At 40.0% G+C, this 27846-nt stretch overlaps 1 protein-coding gene across 1 annotated transcript in view; it reads left to right on the plus strand.

The window, feature by feature from the left end:
• GNAI1 (G protein subunit alpha i1) overlaps positions 1-27846 on the plus strand; it is a 71697-nt gene that overhangs the window by 801 nt on the left and 43050 nt on the right. Inside the window, exons 2-3 of the mRNA XM_048836487.2 lie at positions 24964-25006; positions 25089-25230. Of these exons, the coding sequence (XP_048692444.1) occupies positions 24964-25006; positions 25089-25230 (185 nt within the window). The remainder of the gene's footprint in view (positions 1-24963; positions 25007-25088; positions 25231-27846) is intronic.

Here is a 27846-nt window from a genome sequence, read left to right on the forward strand (position 1 = left end):
GTAGCCAGCACCCTGGGGTTGGACGATTTTTACTTTAACGCTTGCCCTCTGTAGACATGCCCACACGTTTCACACTCGCCTTTTGAAACAGCACACGTTAAAGGAACACACAAAAGGGTACTACTTTTACTCTCCCTATGTTCTGCTTCCACGAGGAACACTTATTTTGACTATACTTTAAATATCTATCTTAAAATCACCTTTTGTGATTGGGTTTTTTTGCAATGCGTAATTAAATGAATCACTATATATTTGTCTTCTGCATTCATACAGTTGTGGCAGTAGTTTGTTAGTCCTTTCCATGATGATTTGGGGTTGGGTTTTTTTTTGACATATTTTTAACAGTGTTTGGGGAATGTGGGGATGTATAAACCAGGAAGTTTAAGAGGTTTTAAAAAATCGGAAGTGAACATTTAAAATCCTTCACTTAAGTAAATGTTACATAATCCTTAGTTACAAGCAGAAGATACTTTTAAAATTAATGAGGGAAGTGAGTTTTGCACCACACTATTATTGTGAGGTATCTTGTATTATATATTTTAAAAGTACAAACTGAACAGGGATATATTAACCCACATATGCAAACTCAGTGAACTGCATGGTTTTTCTGCCTTTCAGAAGCTGCACTAGTAGTTGATGGTAATTTCAAAAGGAAAAGTTTTCTGATTTTTCCCAGGAAATGTTAACTGCCAGAATAATACTCTGATATATATTTTTGCACAGGAAACAATTCTTCTTCTTTTCTATTCTAACGTCTAAAATGGCACATTGGATATCTATTGCACAGGAAACTTAAGTTCTCTCCTGGGTAGGTGTAGAGGTGAAACAAGCTTTGTATGGAGAAAAACAAATGTAGTCCTACACTGCATTCATGCACTTGACATTTTTCTTATGAAGGAAACAACTGATTTTTTTTCAGAATATCAGGCCTGTTTGGTTAGTGCAATGCTTCCTCAGCCATTGATTGATTGTAGCATGAAAGGTTAAAAGTATGTCAGTGTTAAAAGTGTAGACATTCTAGTGTTTCTGTTCCTGAAGGTGATAGAAACTGATCATTTTATTATTATGGTAGTGCCTACAAACTCCAACCGAAATAATTTTTTTAAGCATTTTACTATTTTCTGTGAAGTTTTAATTTGTGCAGTTCTAGTGTGCACAAATATTTGCATGACATCCATAGACGCACACTTTGAACATACCCTTTTAAAAGCATGATTTTTAGATAATTGTATTTTCACTTTTGTATTTCACAATTAATAAAGTCCTCTCTGCAACTGTTTCTCCTTAATTAAAAGTTTCACAAATTCAGGGTTTGTAATATAGGAAAATACATAGACTTCTGTACAGTTTTCATGCAGTCCCAGTGTATATAGCTTATCTGCTCATACCAATACATTTTGAGAATAGCATAACCCAGGAGTTGAAAGCTTGCTTCAGTTAAAATGGGCTGTGAAAATCAGAGAGAGAATTTTTATTGGGGCTGGATCCTAAAGTAGTTGTGCAGGAAGAACCCATTGAAAATAATTGGACTAAGATTTTACATAATTAAGGACAGCATGAACAGGCCCATAATTCGGAGAATACCTCTTGACCTATTTGTGTGGCTCATACTGCACCAAAGTTGGTTTGTTTCTCCTGGTGTTTTTTCTTGCTACATAAGAATGGCCATACTGGGTTAGACCAAAGGTCCATCTAGCCCAGTATCCTGTCTTCTGACAGTGGCTAATGTTAGGTGCCCCAAAGGGAAAGAACAGATCAGGTAATGATCGAGTGATCTATCTCCTGTCATGCATTCCCAGGTTCTGGCAAACAGAGGTTAGGGACACCATCCCTGCCGATCCTGCCTAATAGCTATTGATGGCTCATCCATGAACTTATCTAGTTCTTTTTTGAACCATGTTATAGTCTTGGCCTTCACAGCATCCTCTGGCAAGGAGTTCCACAGGTTGACGTTGGGTGAAGAAATACTTCCTTTTGTTTGTTTTAAACCTGCTGCCTATTAATTTCATTCAGTGACCCCTAGTTCTTATGTAATGAGAAGGAGTAAATAGTGCTTCCTTATTTACTTTCTCTATACCAGTCATGATTTTATAGACCTCTATCAGATTCCCCCCCCCTTAGTCATCTCTTTTCCAAGCTGAAAAGTCCCAGTCTTATTAATCTCTCCTCATAAGGAAGCCATTCCATACCTCTAATCATTTTTGTTTTCCTTTTCTGAACCTTCTGCCATTCCAGTATACGTTTTTGGAGATGGGATGACCACATCTGCATACAGTATTCAAGATGTGGGTGTACCATGAATTTATATAGAAGCAATATAATATTTTGTTTTCTTATCTATCCCCTTCTTAATGATTCCCAACATTCTGTTCACTTTTTTGACTGCCGCTGCACACTGAGTGGATGTTTACAGAGAACAATCCACAATGACTCCAAGATTTCTTTCTTGAGTGATAACAGCTAATTTAGATGCCATCATTTTATATGTATAGTTGGGACTATGTTTTCCAATGTGCGGTACTTTGCTACTATATAGACCTATCTGTCTACCCCAAATGATTAGTTGTTAAGACAAAATGACTAGAGTCTACAAAAACTATTTTTGTTTTAGTACCGTGACTTGAGTGTTTCTTGTTGGGTCTTGTGCTAACACATATTCAAATGCTAGGTGTTATACATATTGAAAATAGTAGTATTTCCATCTTTTTTTCATTATATAAGAGCAGAAATTGCACCGGTTAAACTAAAAGTGTGATGTTAAACTGATTTAAGGTAACTTTTTGTGTGGACTGTCTCTCATTGGGTTTGAACCTGATTTATCTTCCCAATGTTAAATAACAACTGAGTTTAAATGTTGTCTAAACACAAAGTTGCACTGGTTTAGCATCACACCTTTTAGTCAAGCCAGTGCAACTAAGCTAGGCCTTAGAAAGTGGTCCCCAAACTTTTATGTTGTGCCCCACCTCTTATCTGTAATGGAATCTGTCCACGCCAGGGGGCTGGGAGAGAAGCTGCTGCTTGGCCAGGGCCGGAGCTGAGGCTAGGTCTGTGTCTGGGAGCAGAGCTGGGACTGGGTGCAGGACCGTGCTGTGGTTGGGGGAGGGTCTGGGAACGGAGTTGGGTTTGTGGTGGTGCTCCGGGCTTTGCTGTGCGGAGGAACGTTTGGGGCACACCCCCTTAAGGGTGTGCCTTAGAGACTGTAGGTTGTGGTAATTTATTCTTGATTTTTTTATCTTTTCGAGTCAAAATATATTCGTCTTAAAGTATTGTTTTACTTGGATAATTTTGTATCCGATATAGTGTTGTTGTCCCACCGTCTTAGGGGTGATCTTCCAACAATTAGAGATCTTTAGGGTATACAATCTCTCTGATGTACATTTTGTAAAATTTATTACTGAATTTTAGAAAATAAAGCTGGCAAATGCCCATAGTTTTCTTGAGGAAACTTGAAAATTAAAAAAAAATTACTATGAAATTTTTTGTTTTTCATACAAGAGGTGAAAAACATTCAGTTTCTGACAATTGAAAACTTCTAACAAAGTTTTTTTGTTACCTACTTTTTGGTTGAAAAAACAGACATTCATTTTGATCAAAAAACTTTTTCCAACAAAAAAGCCGAGTGAATCAACACAGAGCGGTTGCATGGGATACCTTACAATGGCGCAACTTAGGTCTCTAGTGTAGACATAACCTAAGGTGTTTTTTTTCCCAAACTTTCTAATATTCAGAACTTTATAGGATTTTTTTTTTAAATATGTGACTGCAGCATATGAATTTGTTGTTTAGCTGGGTTGGATGTTAACTGTAGTACACTTCTAACTTTCTTTTAACCTTAATTTAAGTTTCTTTATCTTACTGTTGGAGAGACAAGGTGTGTGAGAATCTTTTATGGAACCAACTTCTGTTGGTGAGAGACAGACTTCAAGCTTACACAGAACTGTTCTTCAGGTCTTGGTTTGATGTTAATGTTACCTCACCCACTTTGTCTCTCTAATCTCTTGGGACCAACACAGCTGGGGCAACACTATAGACGATCTTAGTGTTTAGCACACAGTGGTGTAATGTGTTCCCATCAGAAGGGAGTAGAGAACTTAATTGATAGCTTGGAGACCTGAAGTTGTCATCAAGAAAGCTTTGTCCCTGGACTTTTCAGTATTTATTGTCAGGCTTTGTTTAGACTAACCTTGTTACAACATGATCGAAGATAGCAGTTGACCCTATGTTGAACTGTGACCAGGAATAAGCACTTGTGGTGGTGGGGAACAGTAGATGAGATTGTCAGAAATGTAAGCAAGTGTTGAATAATGTAAGGTCTTGACAGTGAGGACAAGAATTCTGAATTTATTACACAGGCAAATGGGAAATCAGTGAAATGACTCAAAATAAGGGTGACATGGTTGAGCTGAAATATAATTAGGGCATGGACAAGCAAATTGACTCGTGGGACAGAGAAAATATTTTTTTTCATGCTGAGCCAGTCTTGTGCCTCAGGAATCTGTGCTCTTGACACAAGAAGATTTGGGATCAGTTCTTTGTCTCTGAGTTGCAAAGAGATGTCTTATGCATCTCACCCATTGATTGGGGTTGGGATGGTGTGTGAAGTGCATCAGATGAAGTGAGCTGTAGCTCACGAAAGCTTATGCTCAGATAAATTGGTTAGTCTCTAAGGTGCCACAAGTACTCCTTTTCTTTTTACGAATACAGACTAACACGGCTCTGAAACCTGTGTGAAGTTAAAATCATTTTGTTCCTAGGACTTAGTAACAGCCTGGGGAGGAAAAGGAAGAAGCAGCTTATTTCCATGTTTTCTCCTTCCTAAGCTTGCTGTCTCCTGCCCCAAACCCATTGCTATGTAGCTCTGGGCATGGAAAGTGGGATGCCGGAGATGGTGGATTTATCTGCAAAATCTCTGGAGGTACTGCTTCCCTGAGGTTGAGTGCTGGGTAAGTGGTGGAGAGAAGCATCTCAGCCAGCATGCTGTCTCTCCCAACACACAAAATGGTCTTAAAAACCATCCTGTGATCCCGCTTCCACATCTCTAATCACAAAGGATTATGGGTATAGTCAGTTGTGAGGTCAATTTTGGCCATTTCTGTGGGACATAGACCCAGTATAATTGAGAATCATTGACTCAACATAGCAGTGCTATTTTTACCATACTTTTATAAAGTCAGGTCTGTTAAATAGCCGATACTGATACTGCTTCTGATAGGAAAAGCACATTTTCACATGTCTATTGCATTTATTTTAGTTTAGCTGTTATGGTTTAAAGTACTCATCCTCTTAGAACTTAATACTGTTCCTTACAGTTCTCCCATCTAATCAGTTGATTGGCTTATCAGGCTTAAGAATGATCAGAAGATGCTTCTCAGAACCACAGTGTTAACTGTGGTGGGAAAACAGATTGCTTTTCTCCCCTAGATTCAGGGGTAACTGACAGGACATTGCAGCTTCCGAATAACTGAAATTTCTAGTTTGTCTGTGCTGACATTGTTATACAAGTACAATCTTTTTCCTTAAAAAAGGGATATTAAAATAAGGTGGTAATGGGGAAAATGCGAGCTACCTACTTTTTATAAAGTTGATATTTTCAAAGAATTTTACTAGCAAATATTGCAGTTCACTGGAATAAGAGATGGATTTTTGAAGTAAAATGGTAGTGTGTAATAATCCTGTTTTATATAATTTTTATGTAATGTACTTGACATTACATAAAATGTATTGTACTTGACATCAATCTATCTAGCAAAGGCACCCAATAAAATATTTAGTAGGAGCTTACAGTAACTAGGCAACAGAAAAACAGTGGAAAAAAATCTCTGCAATCAGGTCTAAATGGGCTGCCTTTACAGAAGCACACAGTACGTTGTAATGAAGATATTACATGATGGAACTGTTGAAATGTGCTTATTATTGGTGAAACAATGATTAAGAAAAGTTTGTCTATTTTTTGTTTTTGTTTTAAATCTCCATGGGGTTGTGTGTGATGTAGCTATTGGAAATCTAATGGCTAAATGTAGACTTAAAATTGAATATTCTTAGGCCCTTGCCCTATATACACTTAGCACATGCTTAACTTTTTTTTCAGATGCGTGACTCCATTGGAGTCATTGGGACTGCTCACATGAGTAAAGTTAAGTACTTACATAAGAGCTTGCAGGAGCTTTCTGAACTGTTCACTACTTTTTCTTCCTTGTTAATAAACTATTACTTGTTCCTTTAATGAGAATGAGCTTTACAAACTCTTATTTCAAATGAGATGCATCTCATAAATGTAACAGTTCTGAGACGGTTCGTATCTGAGCACCCAGTTTTGAAATTGAAATAACTTTCTAGGATTCCTGCATTAGGCAAAATGGGACCCATAAACCACTTTTGTTACTACTGGTGGAGCTGTACACACGATAAATAACTGGTCTTAACTTTTCTTGTGTCGACGAGGCCTTAGTTTGTTATATAAACCTGTTTGTGGTAAAAGTCTTCCTATCCCTGTATGTTGCAATACTTTCACCAGAAGTGGTCTGAGTCGTAGGATGGAGGAGTTTTATGTAGAAATGTTGTGCTGTCTTATAGAACAGGAAGTAAAATGGGTATTAACACATGGAATGAAACATTTCTGATCTCTGGTCAAAAAGCAGGGCTTGTGTTGAGGAAGCGAGCCATTTTGAAAGCATTTGAATGATCCACATTCCCTCCCCTCCCCCATTTCTACATCTCAGTCTGCATCCACATTAGAAAAATTGGAACCCAGAAACATCTAGCACTAGAAAGTTGAGAAACTGGTCTTCTGAATCTTGCTGATCATGCAAATGACTATCTTAAATTTCCCCAAATGTCAGTTATGACAAGACTTTAGCAGCAAATAGTTTGTGAACTGCTGCTGATGAATGCTTCATTCTGGTTTTCAATCTCTATATTATTGTTTATATTAACATAGAGTCTTATTGTGAATTTCTGCATAAACATGCACTAAAGAGAGTCTTTCTTACTTTACAGTCTAGATAGCTCTGCCACTTTTTAGATAGCAGCTATTAAAATTATATATAAATTTCTGTGACCGATAAGATAGTAACTGAATGATGTACAGTTTTGAGGTCAAGTATCGGGGGGGTAGCCATGTTAGTCTGGATCTGTAAAAGCAGCAGAGTCCTGTGGCACCTTATAGACTAAAAGATGTATTGGAGCATAAGCTTTCGTGGGTGAATACCCATTTCTTCAGATGCATGTAGTGGAAATTTCCAGAGGCAGGTATAACTATTCAAGCAAGAATCAGGCTATGAATAACGAGGCTAGTTCAATCAAGGAGGACTCAGGACTCTTTGCCAGTTTGAGGTCCGAACTTAGGATCTGCTAGGACTAGAAACGCCCCACAGTAGTGAGAAGCTGGATATAAACAAGTCAGTAGGATTAGGCATATGCAGCTTTAATGGTTAATGAGATGTTTGATGTTGAAAGAGTCACTGATGAATCCATCATTGCTTTCTTGCAACTAGTGATGGACTGAATATAAAGTCCCAAAGCTTGGACCAATGTCCTCTTTATTCCCTGACGTTATATATTTGTCTTGGAAATGGATTTCTCAGCTATATTGTAGTTCAGTTACTGATCCCTGACAAATCCAGTAAACTCATAGCAAAACCGTTATTTGCTGCTAAAGCTCTTAATGTCATTGCGTGGGATTCCCAACTAACATGATTTAACACCTCAGACCTTGCTAGTAGCGGTTGGTGTTTTGCCTCTGCCCTGGATTCTACAATAGTTGAATTTTGTCTTTCTGTGCTGTTCAGTGGCTTTTTTGTTTTTGTTGGTGTATCAGACTAGATTTTAGTCTTAATAATATCCTCAGAAAACCAGCAAGTCACTTCTATTTAGGCATCTACCTTTATGGATTTAAACCAACATTTTCACACTTATGGGTGCCTGCTGATTTTTGCACACTACAAACGTAAATTTTAATGTTTTGAAGACCTAATGAAGACATAGTGGAGGGTGTGGGGGGGGAGGATTGGACCTGGTTTTAAAGGAGAACCATTCCTCTGCTCAAGCTGGGGAGACTGATAGAGCAAATTATTTGAACCTGTTGGAGGACATGAACCTCTGCTTGGGTAATTTGAATCTTTGCTGTATTTCAAAGCTCTGTCAAGCAGAAATAGTTGGGACTAGTTATCAAAACGTTGATATTAAATATTTTATATTTAACCTGTTTAAAAATAAGTTGGAAAAATAATTACAATCAGTGTTTTTTGTGATATGTGTATAATTTATCACAAACATTCTTTTAGGTAATATATATGTGAAACATGCATTTGCATGCGCAAATACATTTTGCATATATAACTTAGAACCTGAGTTTTGAAAATGGGGCCCTATATCCGAGTTCCTTAAAGGTTTGCTTTGGAACATTGGTTAGAACTTTAGGCCCTTACCTAGGCTCCTCATTCAGAAAGGTTAAAGATTAAAGCTTTGGCTACATTAGGGATTTTTGCACTGCTGGTACTATGCCAATGCAACACTTCCAGTGCTGATGCACTGCTCAATGTAAAGCAGAGCACTAGGGCAAGCACAGCTTTCTTCTTCCAGGGCCTCAGTGTAGTTCCACTTGTAGGATATGGCTCCTCAGATACCAGCCTTGAAAAGCCATATCAGTTGAAGAGTTCTTGAGGGATCTTTTGTCAGGGTGATGTTATTGCTTTCTGTCTAAGGGAGTGCACCTGCAATCATCTTAGAGTTCCTTCTCCCTGATTGCCAAATTGTGGTGATATGTAGAACTTTGAAGTAGAGGTGAAGGTGGGACAATATGGTGAATACACATAGCCCTTCTCTGAGCAACTGTTACTAATAAGTGACTTTTCTTCTTTGAGGGCCTCCCATAAGCAGTACCTCACCAAGATGATGGTGGGCAAGGAGTTCTTAGCTAAATATGGACTATAGCACCACTCTCCTAAACTGGTCATTGTAGTGCCGTACTAAATCTAAGGAATAGCAAGCATCTGGTGAAAGGGTGAACTGAACTCCAAGTTTCTGCTTTGCTTATCTCCACCAGATGAACCTGCCTAAGAGATGCCACTGATAATGTGGGAGTTCTCATCGAGGTTTAAACCATGGATTACTGGTTTCAATACTAAAATATAATGTTCTATACATTTAATCCAGTGAGAGTCTGTTTCATAATGGATTATCCCAGACATCTCTCCCCATATGCTATAAACAATCTATTCGATTTTTTAAAAGATTTTTTTTCCCAGGTAAAACAGGGAACCTCTTTACATCTAGAAATGGAGTTGAGCTTCCTGAGTGGGAATGGAATCTGGATAAGAACATGGGGAGGGAAATATATTGAGAGAGGTGGAAATCTGAATCCATTTGAGGTGTGAAGCATGGATGCGGTCTCATACGAACCACAGTATAAAGTGGAATGGGCTACAAAGTACTAGCTCACTCACACTCCTAGAAAATGTAATTGGTATGAGGATGCCATTTTGATGTTAGAAAGGTTTGTGCCAGAGGCTTATAATGAGAGGCCCATCAGCTTTGATAGGACAGTATTTAGGTCCCGTGAAACCAGGGGCTTCCTAATGGAGGTAAACATTTTCACTAGGCCATTAAGGATCTTGAAGATTGTAGGATGAGACAAGATGGGTTTGTCCTTAACATAATTGTCATGAGCAGATATTGCTGCTATGTAGACCTTTTGGAAGGTTATGCCTTCAGACTAAAGTTGTAGAAAGTACTCTAGGACTGCAGAGACCCCAGCTCGAGATGGAGCAGGTTCTTTACCAGTGGCACAGATAGTAAACGGTTTCCTTTTTGAGGGGTGGGGGAAGGGGAGTGGACAACATTTTAGGGTGGAATCTTTCCTGGATTGTAAGAGGATGGTGTGAGAGGTTTCTGCCTCTGAGAATGGAAATTGTCAACATTAGTCAGCATGTTATCCTCAATACTGCAAACTGGAGTGTGTGTAGGTTGGGATGCTGGATCCTCCTTTTCTGTTGAGACAGGAGATCTGGGAACAAAAACGGTGGATATGGTGGCTCTCTGGCTACCTGCAGGAGATCTGGATACCAGTGCAGATGAGGCCACAGTGGAGCTGTTAGTATGAGATTGTCCTGTCCACCCTGCCATTCTTACGACTCTGACCATACATTTACCTGGAATAAAAGATCTATGACATGGCTGTGGCTTGCCTGGGTCAGCTGACCCAATCTCGTGGGGTCCGAGAGCTTGGGCTCTAGTTCAAGCCGAAACATCTGCACAGCAATTTTTAGTCCCACAGCTTAAACCCCAGGAGCCAGAGTCATCTGACCCAGGCCAATCACAGGTGTTTAATTTCTGTGTAGACATACCTTGAGTCACAGGAATGGAAGGGAAGTCCTATAGGAGATGATGACTCCAGTCCAGCAGAAAGTTAATCTGAAAGAGGTTTTGTTTCTATGCCCCTTTATGCAATGCACTTGACATTTGGTGTTTTTGCTCAGTCACAGACTTGTTAGCGGGTGGCCCCCTCTGTAAAATAGTACTGGTTTCATGGACCACTGGTGTTGATCCTGAGACCTCCTGCTTACTGAGTCTTCCTTCATATTCTCTTCCCCAGGGAAGTGAAGAGCTATGGAGTAAATTTGTTCTGGATTTATCACAGCAGAAGTCTAGGCACTCATATTCAGCGGAGGTCAGCTGTTGAACAGTGAGATTCTGGAACAGAGGTAGACTTGCAGTTACACAGAACATTATGCTTTCTGACAGACAGTAGCTGGAATGGTGGTCAATAGGAAATACTGTTATCATGAATATTGCTGGTTTAAAACAAAAAGATTACTTCTGTCTTGGATTTTGGTTTGTCATATGGCTGGCTATAGTTGTGCATTCCTATCCTTGTCTTCCCTTCCATTTCCTTTAATTTCTTAAAGTCACTTGTGTGTTTGTCGTAGTCTGCTTCAGCAGGACTGCTTATATGAGCAAAGTTGGTAACGTGAAACTGAGCAAGATCAGACCACAGAACGATATGTTCTTCAGGGCTGGAGTGTTTGTTTTTAATATGTATTTGCACAGCACCCAACATAATGGGTCTGGTGAATGCTATTACAATGTTAATACTAATATTTCCTATATAAACAGTTACTGTGTTCAGAGATTTTATTTGGTGGAGGTGCCAAAGGGGAAATGAGGTGATCTTTGTACTTGCAAATCGGAGGGAAGGTGGCCTGTTAAGATATGACTGTGACTGTTAAGATATGGTGCACATATTGGAAAAACCTTCAAACCTGGGAAAATACTTATCCTCAGTGCATGATCTGTTTGTTTGGGCTGTGTTTTGGGTCCAGGATTTGGCTCTTGGGTAATTTGCTACATTCTGGTTTTAGGGTGTCAGTAGATGTAGGAAGACAAAATGCATCATTTTATATTTGGAATGTTCTTTGGAAACTGATGGGTAAGCACTTTATTTGCCTTAGTGATGTGTGAATGTGTTTAATATGGAAAGAATTGGGGATTATCTGAAGATATCCTGTTAAATGTAACTTAAATTTTGGGTCAGGAATCCAGAGATAAATACGGTTTTAAAGGTTTGTCTTTTAAAATTTGATAAAAGTGGAAATTATGGAGGGTGAAGACTGTACCATTTTTAGGGTTATTTTTAAATTCTAATTTTCTTGTGAAACATTGGACTACTTATAACATACTCTTGTAGAAATAATGGTGTAAATGAAAAATCCTAAATTACCTTCTCTTACTTTTTGTTCCTTGCTTCAGGCCTGATGAATCTAGGTATAATAATAATAATGTAGGTATTCAAGTAATTTGATTACTTTAAACAAACAGTGGCCTATGTGTGGTAAATCATTATATTCTATATACTTAAATGAGTTGTTGCATAATTACCCTAGGTGATAGGGGTGTAAATAAAAAAGAAGTAACCTTAAGTAGTACATATTCTATGTAATCAGCTAAATGAGTTATTGTTGAGAGACTGACTCTCAGGATTTGTCTAGAGCAATAAAGACCTATCGAAGAAGAAATGAAGCAGCAGCAATTCCTCTTTCATCTTAGTTTTCCAGAGTGCTTACCCACAGTGAGAGCATTGAAAGTTTGCCATACACGTGGTTTCTGTTTCTACCTAATATCTAAACACTGGCTGATTTCTAGATCTTGAATTATCTCAAATCTTCTGTCCAACAAATCAGTGTCATTATCACTTCAAAGTCTGTCATGTTATTTTTATGGCTTCTAACAGTGATGTTCTGATCTTTATTTCATGCTTCATTACTTCCTGGGTGAGTTACTGTAATAATTTATTTTCTGTAGTCTGTAGGTACTACGTAGACAACTTTCTTCTTAAGTCCTTCAAGCTTCTCTCAAATGTTTACATTTCAAGTAACTTGTAAATTCCAAAACAAAAAAAGATAAGAGCAGTTCAAGAGAAGACATAACATTAAAAACATCAGTGTGTTAAACAGGGTAGATTTGATTTAAATCAAATTGATTTAAATCACTAGTTGGGAAGACTCGATTTAATCATGGATTTCTACATAAAAGTGCATTCTTGTTGGTTGTTATAACCTTAATACATATTCTTCACAACTCAGAGATAGATGTAGGTTTCATTTTTAGAAGGTACTCCCGATATATTTTTTTAAATGATTTATTTTGAAAACTTTTCAGATTAGTTTTACAGCTATATCAGAAAATGAATGATTGTTTGGTTATTTCATTTACCAAAGATAATTGAAGCTCAGATATTTATGAAGTCCTTGGTAGGTGAACTATCTTCAGTTCAACAGGTTAATCATTAATATTTGTAGGATTTTCTTGCCATGCTGTATTAGGAGGAGAACATCACCAGACAGACATTTAAATTGTTTTATTTAACTAAAACAACAACGTTATGTATTCTGGTTTTTTTTCTTCAACAGCAAATGCATAATGTTTTAACACAACAAGCATATGAATTTTTGAATTTAGTTAAACATTCAAGTTTTTTAAAATCAGGTTTGTTTTTGTTAAAATTATTTTTAACTAAAATAGTTAAATAAAATATTAAAAACAAAAAAAATTAAATAACTGTCAGCCAGATCAACATGAGAAACTTAAAATATTGGCAAAAAGAAAAGGAGTACTTGTGGCACCTTAGAGACTAACCAATTTATTTGAGCATGAGCTTTTGTGAGCTACAGCTTCTGCAGCTAACTCAGTCATCTTCACCTTCATTTTCCTGTTTGTTCATAATCTGGAAAAGAAAAACAAGCTTTCCTCCTTTTTCAGGTGCCAAACTATTTCTCAATGTGGAATGGCTTCTTCCAAAGGAAGAAAATATTCTTTCTACAGCGGCAGAAGAAGCTACTGCTGTTAAAAGTGAGATTATCCCTTCAACAGTCTCTGAATTCAAGTGTTTAAGTGACTTCCACCAGTTCACTGGTGTGACTTTCTTTAAAACGTCATCAGCAAACATATATTTCTTGAATGGTTCACCCTTAGCTCTGAAGTTTATTATAGTTGGCATTTTGGAGGGATGATTGCTGGATGTCCATGTCATAGCCAACTCCTCCTCTTCAGCGGTTAAGGTTTGACCCTGGTACTGAGTATTGAGAATATTTGCAAGAAAATGAGCTGGAGATAGTGCTTGTCCCATTCATTTTTTTAATTATTGTAATTTAACTTCATCATTGCATATTTCTCTTTTTAAGATGTCACTCAGTTCCTTCCAAATTTCAACAGCATCAGCAATAAAAGGGCTATTTCCCTGCGTTTTGTTCAAAGCTACAGAAATAGGCTTCAGGGTACTCAGCATGTGTTCAACATTTCTTGTAAGCCTAGTGTGAGAATTTTGGCTGTGACAGTGCCATCTAAATATTTTTTCACCATTTTGTTCACAAACTGTCATCAGATTAGGTCAGTTCTTGACATAGTGCTCAAAAGAGTCCATTACTGAGTTCCATCGCACGTCTTGTGGGAGAGTTATCTTGGTTCCTCCCACTTTTTTCAGAGCAGCTGCTGCAAAGTGATTGTTATGGAAGAATTTTGCAATTTCAACATTAGCCTGAAATCTTTGGCTAGGAAGTGCATCAAATGAGTGCAACCGTATGTTATTAGCTTGGGACTTACTTCACTTTCTTCTTCTCCTCTTGGATACATTTGCAGCATTGTCTGTGACCAAGCTGTGTACCAGACATTTGAATTTTTTTTCAGTTTGTTATAGCTTTTATTGCTGCTTCTTGTAAATATTCTGCTGTGTGTGCATTTCCTGGTGTATCAATTGTTTCTGTAAGGAAGACATTCTCTTCTTCTGTTGTCACACAAGCACATACAACAGGATCATTGTGGACATTGCTCCACCCATCAAGACTCAGGTTAACAATTTCACCCTCTAGACCTTTTGCACACTGCTCAATTTCTATTTCATACACTTTATTCAGCAATTTGCCTGCAACATCTGCTCTGTTGGGTGGACTGTATCCTGGTCTTAATGAGAACCCACACTTCATTAACATGGTTCAGTCAATCATACGGAAAGGAGAGTTTGTTGCATAAACAAACCAGGCAGATTTTTCATCAATTACCTTTTTGTAATATGCTGGTTCTTATCACAAACTTCTCTGTGGTTGTTTCTGGATGATGGAGTTTTTTTTTTTCTTTTTGCTACAGGTGATATTCTGTGGCTATATGACATACATGATGTGACTGAAACACTATCATTGGCAGATAACTCTGAAACGATAGAAAATGATGGTGATCTTGAAGGTGTATAGTCTTCAGAATGCTGTATGTTGAGGATGGATTCTCCTAAACAAAATAAGTCCTTATTTTATTTATGTAGTTATTTAATTACTATTACTTTACTGCTCATTTAGTATTACTCATTGCATTCACTGACATTCAATACTACTTTAAAGATGAAATTGTAAAAGGAAGATCTGCTTATTTCAGCTATTTATTTTTTATCAAAACTGCATCTAAAATGATAGTACCATAGAGTAACAACTATATTTTTTGCTCAAACGTGAGAATTCAGGAATAACCCAGAAAGAAGACAGGCAGTCCTTGGGAAAGAAGTATGAATTAAAAAACTTTACCAACCTGAAGATCCTGCATGTTCAGACATGTTCCTTTCATCATCTTCAATGCAGCTTCCTCCTGAGAAGGAACACTTCTCATGATGTTGTTTCATTTGGGCAACCAGGCCTTGCATTTCTTTGTTGCACTGTTTGCATTTTGCATGCATGCCTGTCTTACCAATAGGTAGAGGAACTTCATTAAAATATTCCCAAACTGTGTCTCTTTTATGGCCTGCTGCATTATAGGTTTTCCCTTGTAGTGAGAGAATGGTATGGTAGATCTCAAATCAATGAAGGCTACACTCAGAAAGACCTCAAGACTTTTGGATATGCTGCTCAAGCAATTTCACTTTTGTTTCTAGTTCTTGTCCCTCCCTTCTCACATTTATCTCCAGACTTCTCCGTGTCCAGATCTATTCCGGCCCCAACAATCTTCTATTCATTGAACTTTTTGAAACTTTTCACTTTTAGAGAGAGGTAAGGGACTGACTGTGTACACAAATTTGCAGAGGGAAATAGGGTTGTGGTCTGTTATTTCTCACCTATATATATTATTTATTTTAAAACATTTTTGCTGTTAACAAGCAAGCTATCTCTGGAGACACAAATCCACAGTTTGAGAACTGCAAAACTAAGCATCTCTGATGGTATTGTCTAGACTGAGCACTGAGTTCCATTGGGTAGATAGAAAGATTAATCTAAATAATCTATACAGAACCCCCTGGAACCCCATAAGATTGGGTCCCTAATCCATGAACTATTGGAACTCATTTACAAAACTTTTCTGAAACATTACATTAATATATTGTCTCATACTATAGAATTAGAATTTATAATCCCTATTCCATGATGAGATATCTTTGAGCTATAATGTATCTAATTAAAACTTTAGATAGGTTTTTTTCCTCAAAAAGCATTTTATAAAAAAAATCCAATTTAAATAAACTTTTTTTAAAAAAAAAATCCTTGATTTTTATCCACTCTGGTGTTAAAATAAAACAAAACAAAAAAACCCTCAGGCCTTGTCTACGCTTAAGATGCTGCAGCGAAGATTCTACCTATGCTGATGAGAGGGCTTCTCCTGTCAGCATAGGTAATCCACCTCTCCAAGAGGTGGTCACTAGGTTGACAGTAGAATTCTCCCTTTGCCCTGATGCTATCTACACCGAGAGTTAGGTGGGTTTAATTGTGGCATTCAGGAGTGTGGATTTTTTACACCCCAAGCGATGTAGTTATGCTGACCAAATTTCCTTGTGTAGACCAGGGCTTAGTCATCAACATCTACATAACCTTAACCCTGCCCCTGTTTAAAAAAAACAAATAAACAACACTTGCAAGGGAAGAATTAAGGTGATTTAGATGCTGGTGATTGAGAATGTGTCTGTATGTGCATTTAGCCTATTTCCATAATTTTTAATGTGTTTGGCTTTTAACACAGATGTGTTCATTGATACTTCACAACGGTGCTTTGCAACCTTAACTGTAACTTAGTTTTGTTTTGGAATTTCCTGTCTGTTTGTTTCAGATTTAATACAGTGATAGACTATTACTGTTTCACCCAAAATGCTGAGCGCTGTCTGAAAGTTTGTGTCAGTTAAAATTTTTTCTGCCCTACTTGCAGCCCGTTTTCCTGGTGCAAATATGATTGTTTTATTAACTCCCTGGCCCTATTCCTGAGCCAGATTGAATTGGAAGCCCAGAACCAGCTCTGTTTCGCAGCTCCAGCTTCCAGCCAAGCTGTCTCCTTGGCTTCTTCTTTACCGCACCCTCAATTCACAATCATTCCTCTTTTAATGTTTGCAAAAGGAAATCTTCGTGCTTAGACCTTTGTATATCCCAATCATATCCCTAAGGTGCCAGCGTAATATAGTTTGGGGCTTCCCTTCTGTGCTCCCTTATGACCCACTCAAATCTATCACCCTCCAACTCATGGCAGATTGGAATGCAGTTAAGTTCTTAGCACTCAAAACTTTAATTGATAAGTAACTGATGAAGATCTATTTCGTAATGACTGAAATGTTAATTTTTGTTCCTGAGACACATGGTGGGTGAGGTAATATCTTTTATTGGACCAACTTCTATTGGTGAAAGACAAGCTTTTGAGCTACACAGAGCTCTTCTTCAGGTCTGGGAAAGATAGTCACTGTCACAGCTAGTAAATACAAGGTGGAACAGACTGTTAAACATCATGAGTTAACACATACTGCAAGAAACTATTCGCTATAAGGTGGGCAATTAACACCTCTGCTGTCGTAGGACAAATGAGGGTTAGTGGGTTAGGCTGTGGCCATGTCTACACTTACAAGCTTAGAACGGCAAGCCGCTATAAAATCACTCGTGTAGCTGCGTTATGTTGCTGGGAGAGCATCTCCCACTGATATAGAAACTGCTGAATTGGAATTCATTTGCAAATTGGATACTATTAATTTAGGCTTAAATAGAGACTGGGAGTGACTAAGTCATTATGCAAGGTAGCCTGTTTCCTCTTGTTTTTTCCTACCCCCCCCCCCCAGATGTTCTGGTTTAACTTGGATTTAAACTTGGAGAGTGGTCAGTTTAGATGAGCTATTACCAGCAGGAGAGTGAGTTTGTGTGTGTATGGGGGTGGGGGGGATGTGAGAAAACCTGGATCTATGCAGGAAATAGCCCGACTTGATTATGTAAAGAGTTGTCACTTTGGATGGGCTAGCACCAGCAGGAGAGTGAATTTGTGGGGGGGGGTGGAGGGTGAGAAAACCTGGATTTGTGCTGGAAATGGCCCACCTGTTGATCACTTTAGATAAGCTATTACCAGCAGGACAGTGGGGTAGGAGGAGGTATTGTTTCATATTCTCTGTGTGTATATAAAGTCTGCTGCAGTTTCCACGGTATACATCTGATGAAGTGAGCTGTAGCTCACGAGAGCTCATGCTCAAATAAATTGGTTAGTCTCTAAGGTGCCACAAGTACTCCTTTTCTTTTTGCGAATACAGACTAACACGGCTGTTCCTCTGAAACCTGATATAGCAATGTGCACACAAGTGCTTATGCCAGCAAAACGTATGCTGCTTTGGGATGTATTTTTTTCACATCCTTGAGCAACAAAAATTTTGCTGACATAGGTGCTAGTGTAGATGTGTCCTGTAAACAACTCACCTGAACTACATAAGATACACTGACATAAGCACCAGTATGGACAGCACTATGTTGGTGGGAAAGCTTCTCCCATTGACATAGCTACTGCCGCTCGCGAGGGCTAGAGTAGCTAAGCTGATGGGAGAGCTCTCTCCCATCAGCTTAGCTTTCTAATATAGCTGCTCTTACAGCGGCGCAGCGTCATCGGTGGAGCTGCACCTCTGTAAACTCTCTAATGTAGCTATGCCCTTAGACTGTTGCAATGAGACATAAAACCAGTGTCTGTTGAGTCCATGATTTGTAGTGTTTAGCAAAGTTATGAATTTAAGTTCCCAGGCACATCTTTTGAAGGTGTTATGCAGGTTTCCTTTGAGGATGAGGACAGAGCGGTCAGATATGGAATGGTCATTTTGTGAAAAGTATTTGCCCTTGGGTGATAGGGTGTTTTTGTCTGTGATAGTTTATTCAAGAGTGTAGTGATTGTCTGGTTTCACCCACATATTTGTTTTTGGGGTATTTGATGCATGTTTTGACATGTATAAGACCCAGGGATCTTGACGGGTGTGTTGTGGGGGGTGTTGATCATCATACCAGTGGAGATCTGTCTGCATGTTTTGTGTCTGTTTTGCCAGGGTCTGGTGCCATTTTGAGTTGGACTGTTCTATTCTGTGGGGAACTTGTTTCTGATGATGACAAGGTTGGGGCGTTGTTTGAAGGCCAGAAGAGGGCATTCAGGAAAAATTTCTTTCAGGATGTGGTCTCCATGAAGTATGGGTGGTAATTGTTTCATGAAACCCCATATGGGCTCTAATGTGGGGTGGTAGGTGATAGCTAGGCATGTGCATAGGTGTGTGTGGGGAAGCAGAGTTTCTCAGGATATTCAGGTGGCCCGTTCCACAGTGGTTCCATCCACATCTCTCTCTCCTATCCTGGGACTAACATGGCTACAACCACGCTGCAAACAAATGTGTTTTTTCTAGCATTCTCAATTTCTAAGTAATGTGGTATGTGTCTACAGTCATGAAACTGGCTTAACTTTTGCTCTCTTACCATTTCAGTTTTTAATTGTAGACTTCTAAATGTGTAGAAGAATTCTACTTCAAACCTAATTTAAGCATATAAACTAATTTCTCCAGTCAAGTTAGAGGGATATTGAAAATGGGTCTGAAAATGGAAGTTTAAATCCAATATGAGCTATGAAATCATGACCAACTTCTCCATTATACTATACTTTGATACTATGGTGATAATTATATCTGCTTCTTGAATGATTTTATTTGATCATTCTGAAATACTATTCATCAGGCTTTACCAGTCCTAGTTAGCTATGTCAGTTATGTATTATTACATATTACATTACAAGTTATTTTAACTTGTGAACGACTGAATTTGAAGAAATTAGTGCAACTGAAGATAGAAAGATATAAAAATAGAGCCCTCTAATCTTGTGTAGTTTGGGATTTTGACCCAAACAGACTGTTTTTATCCATTGCATCATCTCTAACTTCTTTACAGTCTACCTCATCATTACTGTGCAATGCTACTCCATCATCTTTACCTTTATTTCTGTCTTTCCTGAAGAGCACATACCCTTCAATACCTGTACTCCAGTCATGACTACTGTTCCACCATGTTTCTGTTATCCCTATAATAACTAAAAAGAAAAGGAGTACTAGTGGCACCTTAGAGACTAACCAATTTATTTGAGCATAAAGGTGCCACTAGTACTCCTTTTCTTTTTGCAAATACAGACTAACATGGCTGCTACTCTGAAACCTATAATATCTGTTTCCCCTTGCACCAGTTATTCTAGTACCTCCATTTTGTTACCCCGGCTCCTTGCATTTGGTGTACAAACATCTTAGTTGTTTCTGCTTGGCTTCGTACAGATTCCTCACCTGATTAGGTACAGTCAATCTACTGCTATTATCGCTTACTTGACTGGTAGTGTTGTTTGTGTGTGTTGAGCAGGTGGAGAACATTGTCCCTACCAGGTTCCTACTGGAAGTAAGAAATAGGTCTTTGAAGACTTAAGCAGCTCCTGTGACCCACTTCGGTGTCCATGTGCCCTAGCAGCACACTTGACACACTGACAGCACACTTGACACACTGACACACTTACAAGAAGGATGTGGAAAAATTGGAAAACGTCCAGCGGAGGGCAACAAAAATGATTAGGGGACTGGAACACATGCCTTCTGAGGGAGGCTAAGGGAACTGGGATTGTTTAGTCTGCGGAAGAGAAGAATGAGGGGGGATTTGATAGCTGCTTTCAACTACCTGAAAGGGGGTTCCAAAGAGGATGGATCTCGACTGTTCTCAGTGGTAGCAGATGACAGAACGAGGAGTAATGGTCTCAAGTTGCAGTGGAGGAGGTTTAGGTTGGATATTAGGAAAAACTTTTTCACTAGGAGGGTGGTGAAACACTGGAACGCGTTACCTAGGGAGGTGGTGGAATCTCCTTCCTTAGATATTTTTAAGGTCAGGCTTGACAAAGCCCTGGCTGGGATGATTTAGTTGGGGATTGGTCCTGCTTTGCGTAGGGGGTTGGACTAGATGACCTTGTGAGGTCCCTTCCAACCCTGATATTCTATGATTCTATGACAGGCTGTGGCCCACAGTTCATGTACACTGAACTTTCCCTTAATAGGTGGCCAGTGTAACTGACTATAACCAGGTCCAGTGCCAGGCACCAGCTAAGCCTAGCATGCCTTACCTGACTGAAGTGCAGAGATGGCTCAGATTTAGTTTAAGCAGGGAAGCGTCCCTCCTCATGAAGAGGGGAGGAAATTAGGAAGGCCTATTAAGAATACCCCGATACCTTAGGACTTGGTCCCTTTAAGGCGGCAAGGTGTGCTCAGACACCCCTTCAGCCAGCTGCCTACCGTTTACTCAGGCAGTCCCTTTCACAACACCAGCTATGCCACCCAGGGTAAGGAAGAGTTGAGGAACAGAGGGTAGACGTCCAGTGTATGCTTAGCCTTAGTGCTGCCCCGTCTGAGGGCTTGACTACACTTAAAATGCTGCAGCGGCACAGCAGCAGCGTTTCAGTGAACACTCTGCCTACACCAATGGGAGAGATTCCCTCATTGGCGTAGGTACTCCCCTCCCTGAGAGGCAGTAGCTAAGTCAGTGTGAGAAGTTTCCCTTCGACCTAGTGCTGTCTACCCCTGGGGTTAGGTTGATTTAACGGTGTTGCTCAGGGGTGTGGATTTTTCATATCCCTTTCCAATGTCATTATACTGACCTAATTTCCTAATGTAGACCAGGCCTTAGACTTCTCCAGGAAAAAAGATGGGCCTGTGTTTGGGAGGAAAAGTAAGGGTTCTGCCTTTACTTGGAAAAAGTCTGAGCTCCCATGCTGAGAAAGGACAGTGGTTTTAGCAAAGAACCCAGGGAGGTCTGGAGAAGCCAGCTATAAGCTTCTGGAAATACCTCTGGTATAATCTCTCTCTCAAGGCCAAGGAGGGCCACGCTTCCTGCTTCCCCGGAGGCAGGAGCAGCTCTAACAGTAGAGGCTCCTGCAGAAAGATTCACCCTTCTCATCAGAGAGCAGGAATCAAACACAGTAACTGGTCAAGCATTAGCAACCTTAGAAATTGGCTCCTTCACATACCTCAGTCCTAGGAAAGTGGTCTGGGGGAAACTGCCAGGGACTTGGGCAGTAACTTATAAGCTGTAGTTCTACTGCCTGCAGATGCACTCCAAGCTGTCAACACAGAGCTCTTAGTTTTGATGAGGGGCAGAAAGGCGATTGGGGGAAAAGATCCTGGACAGGGAGAATAAAGGAAAGGTTTCCTCCTCCACTGATAAAAGACTAGCTCAAGCTCCATTGGACCCCTCTTCTTATTCTTGTAGCAAAAAGTACAGTAGTGGAGAAACCAAACCAGCAGCCACTAGTGGCAGGGCTTCTCCTGTTCTTGCAGGTATGTGCCCTCTGTAGATAGTTACAGAAACTATATAGTCAGTATATGGAGTTCTTGAACTGTGCCTTCCAAAGTGAGAGCAAGCAGAAAGAGAGAAGCTGGGGCATGGTGCCTTGTGACCCCCTTCTATCCCAAATGGATATCAGAGTATTGTTCACTGAAGCTCTGCAGTCCTGTGGGGATTGCTAAGTGCCCACCTCCCTTTCTCCTTGTAAGGATGGAGAACCCGTCCCAGTCTCAGATCAATATGATTCAGATGATATGGAATGTTAGGTAGAAATTGTTCCTTCCACCTTGGAATATAGCACATGCCAACAATAAGCTCTTGCTCACCACCTTAAAAAAGCTAACAATCAGATGCAAAAAGGGCAAATATCTTATTCTCAATCTGGAATCCCTGGAAAAAAATTGTGGTTTGGGGATTGTTTAATTTGGGGGGAGAGAGGTGGATTAACAAGGCTGCCTTTAAAATATAGTAGCCCCACAAGACAAAGCTGCTATTCAGTATCTAAAACTTCTCCCCCTCATCCATTCTTGGTACAGGGAGACCCTGATCTCAGTAGATAGAGCTGGTGGCCTGAATGATTTTGTAGATTGAAAATTCCCTCAAGCAAGGTTTCAAGTCCTCCATAGCTCTGTTTCCATGGCACACTTGGTTCTGCCATAGTGGGTGTATTTTTTGTTTGGTGGGTTTTTTTTTAATTTATTTTTAGTGATGTAGCTGTACGCATGCAGACCTCTAGTGTTACTTGCATTAGTACAACTTGCCACAATTTGATACTGGGGAAAGTTGTCACTTTTTACATGAGTACAGGGGAGGATTGCACAAGTGCAGCTATGCTGGTGTAGACAAGCCCTGATGGTAGGATGGAATCATGGGAAGGGGGAGAAAGGTACTTCTCCTTTCCAATGTACTGTAGGCAGGAGGCACCAACTTTTAGACATACTTTCTAGAGGTTGATACTAAAGTTGGAGGACTCATTAGTCAATCCTTTCTCCCTTCCTAGCAGTTGAGATGGGGAAATATTTGTTCCTAGAGCTCATCGGTGGTGTTGGGGAACCCTCCTCTAGTACCTATCATGTCTATCTGTGGCTGTACGGAATGTGATTATGTGGTACCATATCAGGGTTCTATCAATGGGAGTTTGGGATGGCTGTATTATTCATGAGTAGTGAAGCTACAATGAGTTATGAAGGTCATCCCGTATGAGTCTTGAGAAGAACCTCTGAGAGAGTGAGTGTGTGTGCGCGCGAATGTGTATGTGTACACACACTCTTCAGATTGTGGTAAAATGTACCATCCCAGGCACAGAATTTATGTCCATTTTTTACTATGATGAAGTGATTAATAAAAACCCCAAAACTACTTACATATGGAGGAGAGGGAATCATTCATTGCTGTATATTTCATATGAATTACAACTTACTTACACACACGATTTTCATAGCCTTTAAAAAAAGTATAAATTGTTCTTAGACTGAATCTCATACAACTTTTAGCCCAAGTCAAACTGAAAGATGTGTTAAGTGCCAAAAGCTGACTAATGAAATGATTGACTTAGTGTAATAAAAGGTGTACCTAGTTTGTGTTAATGTGGTCCCATTGTGCCTTTTAGTTCATGCTAGCAGTGTTGATGTGGGGCAGCTCCAGTAAACACTTTAGTGTGCTTTGCAACTCACACACCCATAGCCTGCGTTGCGGGGCCCTGAAGACAAGCCTTTAGATGTCGCAGGAATGACTGTTCGATTACACTGTCTTTCAGGGGAGGTATTGTGAAAACATGTGAGGGAAAAGGTTGTCAATTTGTTGGTTTAGTTTAGGGGTGGGCAAACTTTTTGGTCTGAGAGCCACATCTGGGTATGGAAATTGTATGGCGGGCCATGAATGCTCACGAAATTGGGGGTTGGGGTGTAGGAGGGGGTGAGGGCTCCGGCTGGGGCCAGAAATGAGGAGTTCAGGGTGTGGGAGGGGTCTCCAGGCTGGGGCAATGGGTTAGGGTGCAGGGGGTGAGGAGTGAGGGCTCCGGCTGGGGTTGCAGGCTCTGGGGTGGGGCTGGGACCAAGAGGTTCGGAGGGTGGTAGGGGGATCAGGGGTGGGGCAGGGGGTTGGGGCATGGGAGGAGGTCAAGGGTGCAGGCTCAGGGGGGCGCTTACCTCAAGCAGCTCCTAGAAGCAGCGGTATGTTCCCCCTCTGGCTTCTACGCAGAGGCAGAGCCAGGCAGCTCAGTGCACTGCCCCATCCACAGGCGCCACCACTGCCGCTCTCATTGGCCGTGGTTCCCAGCCAATGGGAGCTGCGGGGGCAGCGCTTGGGGCGGGAGCATCATGTGGAGCTCCCTGGCTTCCCATATTCGTGGGAGCCGGATAAGGGACATGCTGCTGCTTCTGGGAGCCACACGGAATGGGACAAGCCCCCGACCCCGCTCCCTGGCTAGAGCGGGGCAAGCCCCGGACCCTGCTCCCTGATGGGACCTCGAGGGCTGGATTAAAATGTCTGGAGGGCCGGAGGTGGCCCCCGGGCAATAGTTTGCCCATCCCTGGTTTAGTTAGTTGATTCTGCAGGTATGTATTTGACCATTTGTTTGCATTAGACATTCCTGCAGTTTTTTTAAATGAGAAGATTGTGTGGATTGAAGGAGTATAGCTATGAATATAAAGGCATTTCAGAGTTAAATCTCCTCCTATTGTAAGTGTCAAAAGCAAGAATTCTGCCTGATGTTAAGAGGTAACTTGTAACAATTGTGTTTTAAAATCCTTCAGTAATATATCAGTTAAGGAATTCTTGAAATGTGAAAACTGACTTTTTAACTGTTAGCTTTGGAAACGAAGGGAACTCAAGAAGGATGTATTTTAATAATCTTTACACTTCTATTTTTCAGGAGCTGGTGAATCAGGGAAAAGCACAATTGTAAAACAAATGAAGTAAGTATGGTTAAAAGATATAACTGAAATTATTTACTAGCTTGCGTTTGAATAGAAGACTTAATATTATTTTCCTCCATAGGATTATCCATGAAGCTGGTTATTCAGAAGAAGAATGTAAACAGTACAAAGCTGTTGTCTACAGTAATACCATTCAATCCATTATTGCTATCATTAGAGCAATGGGGAGATTGAAGATAGACTTTTGTGACCCAACCAGGGCTGTGAGTATTGAAGTACATACAAATGTAGATGTGCAGCTAACATGCCATATGTTGTTCAAACATAATTTCCTGTCCATTGTTGTTGCATGGTAAAGATAATAAAAAAATTTTCCTGTCCATTGTTGTTGCATGGTAAAGGTAATAGAACTTTTTCCCCCATCCACACTCCAAGAAAGAAGAGAATAAAAAAACAAAACTCCTTAGAGTGAGAAAAATACTTTTCAGAATAATACAGAATCTAAAGAACTTTGGCAACATTTATACAAACCTACCTTGTCTTACCTAATGGGTGCAGACAAACAAAAATATTAATAGTTCACTTTTAACATTTCAAATAAATGACTGACAATTTTCCTTTGCAGGAGGCTTGATTTATAGAGCACCATAAATGGCATTTGCACTTTACATGGTATATGGCTGCCTTCTGCTTCATGTGGAGAAGGGATTTGAACTTATTTCCTATCTCCCAAGTGAATGCTCTAACTGCTACTCTGCAGTCATTCTGCTCCTCTGTCCGCATGCATAATTATTTATTCATTTATAGACATTGGAACTGTCATAAATATAAAGGGAAGGCTAACCACCTTTAAATCCCTCCTGGCCAGAGGAAAAACCCTTTCACCTGTAAAGGGTTAAGAAGCTAAAGATAACCTTGCTGGCACCTGACCAATATGACCAATGAGGAGACAAGATACTTTCAAAGCTGGAGGGGGGAGAAACAAAGGGTTCTCTCGGTCTGTGTGCTGCTTTTGCCGGGACCAGAGCAGGAATGCAGGTCAGAACTCCTGTAAAGGGTTAATAAGCAATCTAGTTAGATATGCGTTAGATTCTGTTTTGTTTAAATGGCTGATAAAATAAGTTGTGCCGAATGGAATGCATATTACTGTTTTTTGTGTATTTTTGTAACTTAAGGTTTAGCCTAGAGGGATTCTCTATGTTTTATATCTGATTACCCTGTAAGGTATTTACCACCCTGATTTTACAGAAGTGATTCTTTTACTTTTCTTTAATTAAAATTCTTCTTTTAAGAACCTGATTGATTTTTCATTGTTCTTAAGATCCAAGGGTTTGGGTCTGTGTTCACCTATGCAAATTGGTGAGGATTTTTATCAAGCCTTCCCCAGGAAAGGGGGTGTAGGGCTTGGGGGGATTATTGGGGGAAAGACGTTTCCAAGTGGGCTCTTTCCCCATTATATTTGTTAAACGCTTGGTGGTGGCAGCAATAAAGTCCAAGGGCAAAAGGTAAAATAGTTTGTACCTTGGGGAAATTTTAACCTAAGCTGGTAAAAATAAGTTTAGGGGATTTTTCATGCAGGCCCCCACATCTGTACCCTAGAGTTCAGAGTGGGGAAGGAACCTTGACAGGAACAGTTTCGACAGGAAAAATTGAGACTCTGCACCAGGATATCCCATACCACAGTGCTTTGGGCACTCACCTGAGAGATGGGAAGTTTGTGTTCAGATTGCTTCTACACATCAGAATTGTACCCACATCTCCCACATCTTAGGTGAGTGCTCTGACCACTGGGCTACAGCTTATAAGGCGGGCCTCCCCAGCCCTTTTGCGTGTGTTTAGGCATAGCACACCTGCCCAGTCAGGCCCTGCAGGTGAGTTTGGTGGGGAAATGCCTAGTTTGAAGACTAAGGCATAAAAGAGGTACCCATGCATCTGAGGCATCTGTGTACATACATACTTGAAGAAATGTGGTCGTCTAGAGACTTTTAACAGAGGATACTCGAGCACCCAGGGATTTCACCTGTCTAATTCTGTAGACACTAGAGAAGGGGTTTTGAGGATCTCAGTAACGCCCAGATGTTGGATTTAGCACCTAAAGTGTCAGTCCCTACCCTGGAATGCATAAAAAGTTATTGCACTCAATGGAGGTCAAGGTCAGTGTGTGGAGTATTCATTGGTTGCAAGAGCTGAAGCAGGAAATAGTCTCGGTACGGGCTAGTCTTCTCAGAAGCACATAGAGGAAGGGGAGAGATTCTGTAGATCATGTACTGAAAGAAATTTGTCAAGTATTGAGACATTTATTATTTTGTACTTTAGGGTCTTGTGCCATATTTACTTTTTCCTCACACGTCAAGATTACAAGCTTGAATGACAGAAAGGGGGTGGGTGGGAACAAAGAACAAGGGGAAGAAAAATGGTTTTATCAGGAAAGGAGCTCCATTTTATATGTTGACGCTTTGCACTTGCATACCTCTTTTATATGAACTTCTCAAAAACACTTTTTACTAACATTAATGACTATAGCCACAATGCCCCTATGAAGTAGCCATTATCATTTTTCAGGGAAGAGTGTGAACAGAGATTTTCAGCTGTCTAAGGCCACCAAGTCAGTGGCAAAGCTGGGAGTAGAACCCAGATCTTCAGATTCCAGGCCTATGTTCAGATTACTAGATAATGCTGCTTTGCTTTTGACATTGAGTTTATGGTGATGGGTAAGACAGAAATTATAATGATTTGGCTAATAGGGGTTACTAGATCACTAATTTTCTTGTTATATATGAAACGAGAAAATGTGTATATATTATAATGTGCTCAGAACTGCTAATTATGCACACAACTAATCTATATGGCCTTGTTTCTCTCACTGTTACCCTCATTTA

The sequence above is a fragment of the Caretta caretta genome, chromosome 1 (assembly GCF_965140235.1).
Source record: "Caretta caretta isolate rCarCar2 chromosome 1, rCarCar1.hap1, whole genome shotgun sequence".
In the NCBI taxonomy this organism is placed as follows: Eukaryota; Metazoa; Chordata; order Testudines; family Cheloniidae; genus Caretta; species Caretta caretta.